Source organism: Bolinopsis microptera, chromosome 1 (genome assembly GCF_026151205.1).
Source record: "Bolinopsis microptera isolate Bmic1 chromosome 1, MBARI_Bmic_1.0, whole genome shotgun sequence".
NCBI lineage: Eukaryota > Metazoa > Ctenophora > Tentaculata > Lobata > Bolinopsidae > Bolinopsis > Bolinopsis microptera.
This window is the reverse complement of record NC_087072.1, coordinates 7545268-7553409: the sequence shown is the minus strand read 5'-3', so window position 1 is coordinate 7553409 and position 8142 is coordinate 7545268. Positions and strand designations below refer to the sequence as shown.

The 8142-nt window shown below is 42.4% G+C and overlaps 1 protein-coding gene across 1 annotated transcript; it reads left to right on the top strand.

Annotated features, from left to right (window-relative positions):
- The first annotated feature begins 2631 nt into the window (after positions 1 to 2631).
- Positions 2632 to 7602, top strand: LOC134823220 (integrin alpha-8-like). The gene is made up of 6 exons (XM_063834618.1): positions 2632 to 3947; positions 4187 to 5041; positions 5186 to 5337; positions 5489 to 5798; positions 5975 to 6153; positions 6404 to 7602. Exons 1-6 carry the CDS (start codon positions 2915 to 2917, stop codon positions 7049 to 7051), a joined length of 3177 nt encoding a protein of 1058 aa, XP_063690688.1. The 5' UTR covers positions 2632 to 2914; the 3' UTR covers positions 7052 to 7602.
- Positions 7603 to 8142: the final 540 nt, after the last annotated feature.

Genomic DNA, 8142 nt, shown 5'->3' with positions numbered 1-8142 from the left:
ACTTTTTCCCACAGTTCATGTCACCCTGTACTGATCATTATTAACCGAAAATATTTTTTAAAAAGTTTTTCGAAAGTTTCCAAAATCCATAAGTTTTCATGTACAATGTATGTAATGTTTTTTCAATTATCTCAATTTTGTCCATTACATTGTTAATGGCCTAGCCCGGCTTACCTGGGGACCTCAGGCTATCATGTTCATAAACATATAGAGATTTTACCTGGGGACCTCAGGCTATCATGTTCATTAACATAAAGATTCGGCGGAATGACAGGCTGCGCGCGGCCCAGTAAATAGAGATTAGGCGGAATGACAGGCTGAGCGCGGCCTAGTAAAGTAAAACCCGGCGCGCGCTACTTCGTAGCACTTGCCTCGGGCCAAAGAAATTCGAAGAAATTTAGACGAGTAACATCTGTCAATCCCGATTTCGAAGTCCCCACCTCACCCTCGATATACGATCTTGGAGTCGAAGGACGAGGTTCCCCTTTTGTAATCAGTAATGCGGCCAAAAAACAAAAGTCAATACCCATACTAGGGGGTGCGCCATAAAAGTAAACTTGCTCGGATTTAAAAAATTTTTGTACCATTGTTTTCTAGAGACTGTGAGAATTTTCACAATACCAAATTTGTCATACCTTTTTGGAAAGATCAGTGAGTTTCGCCTAGGTGCCATATTTGATGGTGCGCGGCTTTTGGAGCAAAATTAGCTGTAAAAGTCGCGTAATTTGACCAAATTTGACCAAATTCGTTGATTTTTGTCGTATTATTTGGATATATCTTCAGTTCCTTGAATGAGATCATTCTGAAAATTGGCGACGACCTTCCAATAGGGCTTTCACAACTGTCCGAAAAATTTGGTGGATATCGGAGTTGATATATGATATAGTGATCAAAATGGGGCAAAATACGCTGCTTTTAGCTGTAACATAATGTCTGATGGTTGGATATGCTTTAAACTTTTCGGACACCTTTCTTGTAAGTCTATAAGTAAGCTTACCAATTTTTGTTGCAATCAGAGGTCGGGAAGGATACTTAATATCTATTTGTTTGAAGAAAATTGTGCTGGCCGAAATTAGCGCTAAAAAACCATCCTACAGTCGGCACGCGCGGCTCACTGTCGATGGCGCACTACCTACCCATACGCTGGCCTTAATAGCTCAATCACTGAGTGCCGGACAATTGAAATAATTCTTTCTGGTATAACTTACCACCACGACTTACTTACTAGTACTACCACCACTGGTTCGAGGAATTTGTCAAATCGAAAAATATTCGTGTTCATTTTCTTCAAATGAAAGCAGAAGGTTCATTTTCGCATCTAATAGATAGTTTGGATATAATAGTCGGATCGAGCCAGATTTTATTGAATGGTGTTTGGCCATTTCACATTTGAATTACGTTTGTCCTGAAAAATGAGAGTTCTAGCTTCTCATATGACGGAGATATGATCAAGCATAACGAGTTTGTTCATTACGTGTGATCAGATGATTGGGACATTGGGTTGAGGCTAGATCCGCATTATAGGAATCGTGCAGAGAGCCCAATTACGGTAAACGGATGATACTCGTAAAATATTTGTTCCATATATTAGGGACCGTCGACGAGTCCAACTCGGCGCGCGTCCTGGTAGGTTGTAAACCTACAAAATTACGGTGTCGTAATTGGGTAATCATTGAGTACCCAAATCCCAATCAATTTTGCTAACAGTAACAAGATAAACAGATTGCTTGATAACTTCGTCGTTTTAAATCTATTTCGCACCATCTTTTCAGATTATATTCCGGATTCAATGACCTATTGCAATATGTTACAATGGAGTCTCTAACATGTTCACAGATGCCAGTATAAGCAATTCAATGTTAATTGGGTGTGGCCCCCAAAAATAGAATTTTCAAATTTTGGTGACGGAATCCTTGAACAAGTAGGTACAGTATGCCATCTGCAAAGCAACAACTCTCAAATATAAAACACAGCGGTGGTATAAGACCCAATGTATGGGTACTGACTTTTGGCGCCCCCCCCCCCCTCTGTATTAGTTCATACCGTAGTTCTTTGCCAAAGACTGCCAATGTTAAATTGCAGTTGTAATATAAAACAGGGGACCCACACAGCACCAAGCAATCCAAGCCAAGAAATTTTACCTCCACGTTGATTGTACAGTTTTTCCTATTTGAGTCGACTACAATGAAGTTTTGCGAATTTTCTTATCAGAGTGCTCGATATTGTATACTATGTTTACATCCCATATATCTCGATATGATTATGATCTATTAGCCAGTATTAATGATTAATATCATCACAGTGTTTGATGATTCGAGCAATCCAATAGTAAACCACCAACACCGATCACCACAGAATATTTAAAAACCCATGAATTGTATTTCTCCGCTAATTCCTTTCAGAATTAATAAATTTTCCACCTCACAATATAATCATCGTATTTCTAACTGCCAGTTAAAACTGTTTACGTAGTAACAGCGGTGCACTCAGCATGTAATGAACACTGCACTCTTACATTAACAATGTGGTCATAGACCAGGAAATCACCACTGTGCCACAAGCTGCATTATATATTTAGATCAAATTCAATTGTAATTACATACACGCTGATTGGTGGCACATCTCATATTCGCATTATTACTTTATCCAGTTTATTTCGTGTTACGTTTGCGTTAGCTCCAACCCGCCGGATACATGTTTTCCTGATATTAATTCAATACACGCTGTGCTCAATTACAGTAAAAGTGAGTAGGGAGGAAGGCCAGTGAAGTGAACAGAATAGACGTCACGTGATACCGAGCAGCTGCAGTTTGCTGCACATTCTCTCTCAGGACACCTCCTGCTTTCTCTCCTTTATACATTCTGAACTCTGCTAAATGTTACGTTTACCGCATGTGAATCTTAACGAGACATTATGATATTGTTAGTGAGCGTGTTGTTAGTCGGGTATTGTTCGGCTTTTAACATAGACACTCAAACACCCTACGTGCTGTATGGAAATGGGGGCGAGCATTTCGGCTTCTCAGTTGCTCTTCATAAAACAGGAACTGACACGAGGTTACTGGTAGGGGCCCCAACAGCAGACACATCACAAAATGGCGTGGATGATGCCGGCACTGTCTACGCTTGCAGGATACCCGACCCGATGGAGGAGCCTAGACAAGCCACCAGGTGTTCCACCCAGGTCCCCTCGTTTGATCCAACTGGTAACAAGTTTCTCAGTTTGGACGGGTCAGGCAACGCACCCCGGAACTCTGACGGAAGTATAAAGTTTAACTATGTCAATGACGGTTACATGCAAGAAAATAAGACAGGACAGTGGATGGGCGTGGCACTAAGGTCTAACGGTGAATACGTAGTGGCATGTGCTCACAGGTTCATCAGAGTAGCTCACAACTACCGCAAAAACACTTTCGATACCCAGCCCATTGGCAAATGCTCGGTAGTTTCCGGGGACTTGTCTAGTCAGTTAGCTGAATATAAACCTTGTTGGGGAGATACGACTGGCTACGAAATGTCATCTTGTCAAGCTGGAACCAGCGTGGACATCTCACCAACCTCCTTCGTCTTCGGGGGACCCGGAGCTTACAGAGGAGAAGGTAAAGCTTACATGGGCAACGACTTTACAAAACCAGGGTCAACAGAGACTTCAAAACAGAAAGAGGGAGGAGAGGCTGGACAATGGTACACGGGTTACAGTACTGCTATCTGTGACGTTAACGGAGACGGTAAAGATGATGTTATTACAGCAGCACCCCGAGCAGAGACCTACATGGGCAAACTATTCGTGTACACTAAAACAGGGGACAAGTTGAACAAACACAAGGAGATTGACGGGATGCAGATTGGGGAGTACTTCGGCTACAGCATGGATTGTGGGGATTTCAATGGTGATGGGTTGGCTGATGTCATAGTGGGCGCTCCCTACTACTCCAGAGACACTTCAGGTCAGTACTTAATTTTACTGTCTACATTCGACTAATTAGTGACTAATAACAGACATTTTTATTATTATGCCAGCAAATCATGAAAATGTTCTTTGATGCTGGCCATTGCCATATTCACTTATCATTTCATAGGATGATATTGAACAACTCACGGAAATAGCCACATAAACTACCATCACAGTTCATCTTAAAACTACTTACCATAATAATGAAGTACCGTAACCACATCTTTACTTCAGGACAAGCCCGACTACAGTCCACTGGACGAGCCTATATTTACTACGGTAGTCGAGAAGAATACCTCTCTGACAAACCAACCATCATAGACGGAGGAGTTATCCAGAACACACAGTTCGGTAGCTCGGTAAGAAGTGTCGGAGATATCAACAAAGATGGAATGGGGGATGTGATGATCGGGGCACCCTTCGATTCAAACGGTGTGGTTTATCTATATCTAGGAACAGAAAGTGGAGTGGAGACAGAGCCCAGACAAACGATCAGGCCTAGCGACCTGGCTGTGTCCAACACCATCACCACTTTTGGGTGGAGTCTGGACGGAGGGGTGGACATGGACGATAACAGTTACCCGGACGTAATGGTGGGAACTATGAATGGTCACGCTGTTTATTTGAGAGCCCTGCCCATCATAGATCTGGAGGCTGATATCGTTATCAGCCCGGACACCCCCATAAACAGAACAAACCCAGATCTGAGGGTCAATGTGCCTGATAACCCTAGCTATCAAGCAGCCGCAGTGGACATCAAGATATGTTTCAAATATCTGAAGGGAGTTGTGGATGGAACCAGCCAAGAAATAGAGGTTAACTACACACTTATCTCAGACTACAAAAACGCTAAAGGGTTCAGGATGTACTTCAAGCCTAGCACAAGTGATCCTAAATCACAGAGGCTGATGGGTAGAACAGTGGTGAGCACAGATGGGACACAGTCTTGTACCTCAATGTTCAAATCATACTTTAACGACGAGATTTACGACTTCAGACATATTTACTTCAAGCTGGAAGCGGATGTTAAGGACAGTCGGTCCTTTAGTAACAGGGTTACACTTAATGATAAACTCATCGATGCTGCAGGTGAGTCTTGCTCGATCATACCCCTACATTTTCCATAACTGATGAACCTCCCTTCATTAATTTTTCCCCTTACAGCTCAAGAGAATCATCATACCTTAATTTCGTTAAAATCCAAATGAATGAAAAACGAACAACCCCTTACAGAGGACAGAGTGGTAATGCAGTCTGGGTGTACCAAACCCAGCGGGGTGTGTCAGGCAGACCTACAACTTTCTCCCATACAGTTCGAGATCAGCCCTAAAGGTTACGAAGCTATCGCCATTGATCGAACAGATTACGTTGTCTTCAGTATAAATGTAAGTAAATTGTTTGAAATGGTGGTGGAAAATGAGATGAGTAAAACTTTGAAAAAGGTTACTTAGTTAAAGTTATCTTTTTGCTGCATTGCGAACAAGAATTATAGTGACCAAAAATGTAAACCATCTAAAACAATCTACAATCAACCAGGTTACAAACAAGGGAGAAGACGATGCATTCAGATCGGAACTGTCCATCACCCTGCCACGGAACATCATCTTCAACAGAAGGCAAGCTATCGGAGGTCAGAGCGAAGAGGATATAGGACACATCAAGTGCATCACAAAACAAGACGAGGATCTCACCAACAAGGTCATCTGCTCTCTCTCCCAGGAACTACAGGTCGGAGCTAGCGAGATATTCGGCTTGTCCGTCATTACCACTAATATCGAAGATTTGTCCCAGAAGACACTCTTGTTTGATTTCAATGCAAGGGTCCAGGAACCCAGTGAAGAGCTAGGTTTGTGAATACTTGTAGTAGTTCCTTCTTTTTTTGTAAACCAAATCAAGTTCAACGCATGGTAATTTGTTTTTCAAGTGCAAACTGAACAGGACAGAGCTTCCTGTAATTTCCTCCACCAAATATCTATGTTAAAAAAATGCTCAACTTAAGATCTAAAGTGGTGTTCCCCTCAGAAACCCTACTGGGAGATAACAACCAGAAGGTAACGATACAAGTGGGGTACCCTGCTGGAATAGAACTGTTAGGCAGACCTCTCAGAGAGAGACAACCTTACAGTAATGATGTAAAGGATGACGGCTCCTCTCCATCTACTGCTAAAGCTATTGGTCCGGATGTTAGACATGAACTTGAGGTTAGTGTAACATTTAGATTGTATGTATATTACATGTTATAGTAGTAAGCAATGCAAACAAAGGGTTAGAAACACAGACAGACTCAGGAACAAACAGACTTAGGAACAACAGAAAACAGACAGACTAACAGACAAACAGGGTGACAGCCCGAGCAACTAGAGAAACCAGTAGACTTACAGACAATATGACTGACAGACAGCACACGTCATGACCGACATATATCAAAGTCCTAACAGAATGTGTACTCAGGTGAGCATAGCAGATGGAGCCCAGGAAGAAGCATTTGATAACGTAGTTCTGGAGGTAAACTGGCCGGAATTCATGGGAAACAACGAGGACTACCTGCTGTACCTGGTACATGTCAGTATTGAGGACCCTACAGAAGACAACACGTATTGTGTCTCTAACGGTATCATTAACGACGCGGATGTGAAGGATAACACAGTACGTAAGAGGAGGGCGGCTGACAAGGAAACCCCGCAGGACCGACCCCCTGTGAACTGTGCGGACACTGACATGCAGGGGTGTCGCAACTTCAACTGCTACATTACCAGGCTGGACAAGGATAACACTATCAAGATCAAGTTCTACGCGCGGCTCTGGGAGTCCACCTTGTATAATGTGGGTAATATCAATGTCACGTCCTTCGTGAGTGTTACCAAGGTGGACCAGGAGGATTTCGTGTTTGGTCCGGAGGGTAAGAGTGCGATGAAGTCTCAGTTCTATCCGAGCTCAGCCACAAGACGGAACTATCTGTGGATTATCATAGGATCAATTATTGCTGGTATTTTGTTGTTAGTTCTTATCATTATTATACTATGGAAGTGCGGCTTCTTCAAACGTAAAGCACCACCAGCAGTCACAGCACAGGCACATGAACATGCGGCAGAAGGGTGACGTTAAACCTCAGAGTGAGGTTAAACCTCGGAGTGAGCTGCAACCTGACATAACCTAAAGAACAACACCTTGAAACGTTTTGTGCTTAATAGATTATAGGTGTTCTTAATATTGATTATTTGTACTTTTGTATCTTTAAATTGAGACTTAACCTGATATTGAGTTCAACCCCCAAAGTCAGAGGCATATTTTGATAAAATATAAAGTTATATTTGAGTTCGTGTGTGTACAGTATATTGATTTGATATTTTTGTAAACCATCCTCTATTTTGTACATGTGGTTGAACAATGCTTGGTCTCTATATCAAACATAATTGGATTCATTTCCTCACTCGCCAGGTCAATGTACACGATGCAAGTGTGTAATCTATACATTGCTTGCTTTGTTTACACTCATAGAGTGCTAAATTTGGTAACATGACATTAATTAATTGAATCTGTTGGATAGCGATTTGTAACAAGGATATTCAACTTGGGATGATCTGATAAATCTCTAAAATGCAGTGAAGATTGTGGTTTCTATATTTCGGTAATTTACAAGCAACTTTACTAAAGAATAGAGTATGATTTACAATAAAATGTTCGTGTATTTACAGGTTTACATCTCTGAGCACAGCCTAATAGCCCACAGCTACGACGCAGTGGAGATAATGGGGCACTGGCCCCTCTACTACCCCGGTACCCGGACCCTGCTCCTGGACCTCTACAATTACATCCCTTCCAGTGACTTGGTAGAGTGCTCCTTTAGTCCCCACTTTACTCTCAGCACTGAAGACTGGGACAATGTGGCAGCAGGAACCAGATGGAGTAGGAGTACAGTGTGGCCCCACAGAAAGAAGGGGGCAGGGTGGAGGTACCCTAGCAGGGGTAAGAGAGAGGAGGAGGTGGGGACTCGGCTATCAGGGAGTGCTGAGGGAAACAAGATGGACTGTTCTGTTGATAGTAAGAACTGTAAACAGTTCACTTGTTATATCAGCAAGTTGAGGAAGAATGAGACGGTCTCAGTGAGATTTCTATCAGTTTTGAACACCGATAGTATAGATACCGAACAGATATCATACACCAATCTTACGTTAACACCATATTTCGAA

Excerpts from the sequence above, each read along its gene's own strand:
- LOC134823220 (XM_063834618.1), top strand. The coding sequence starts at position 2,915 with ATGATATTGTTAGTGAGCGTGTTGTTAGTCGGGTATTGTTCGGCTTTT. Across the intron at positions 5,042-5,185 it reads TAAACTCATCGATGCTGCAG|AGGACAGAGTGGTAATGCAG; the intron begins GTGAGTCTTGCT and ends AACCCCTTACAG. Across the intron at positions 5,338-5,488 it reads ACGTTGTCTTCAGTATAAAT|GTTACAAACAAGGGAGAAGA; the intron begins GTAAGTAAATTG and ends ACAATCAACCAG.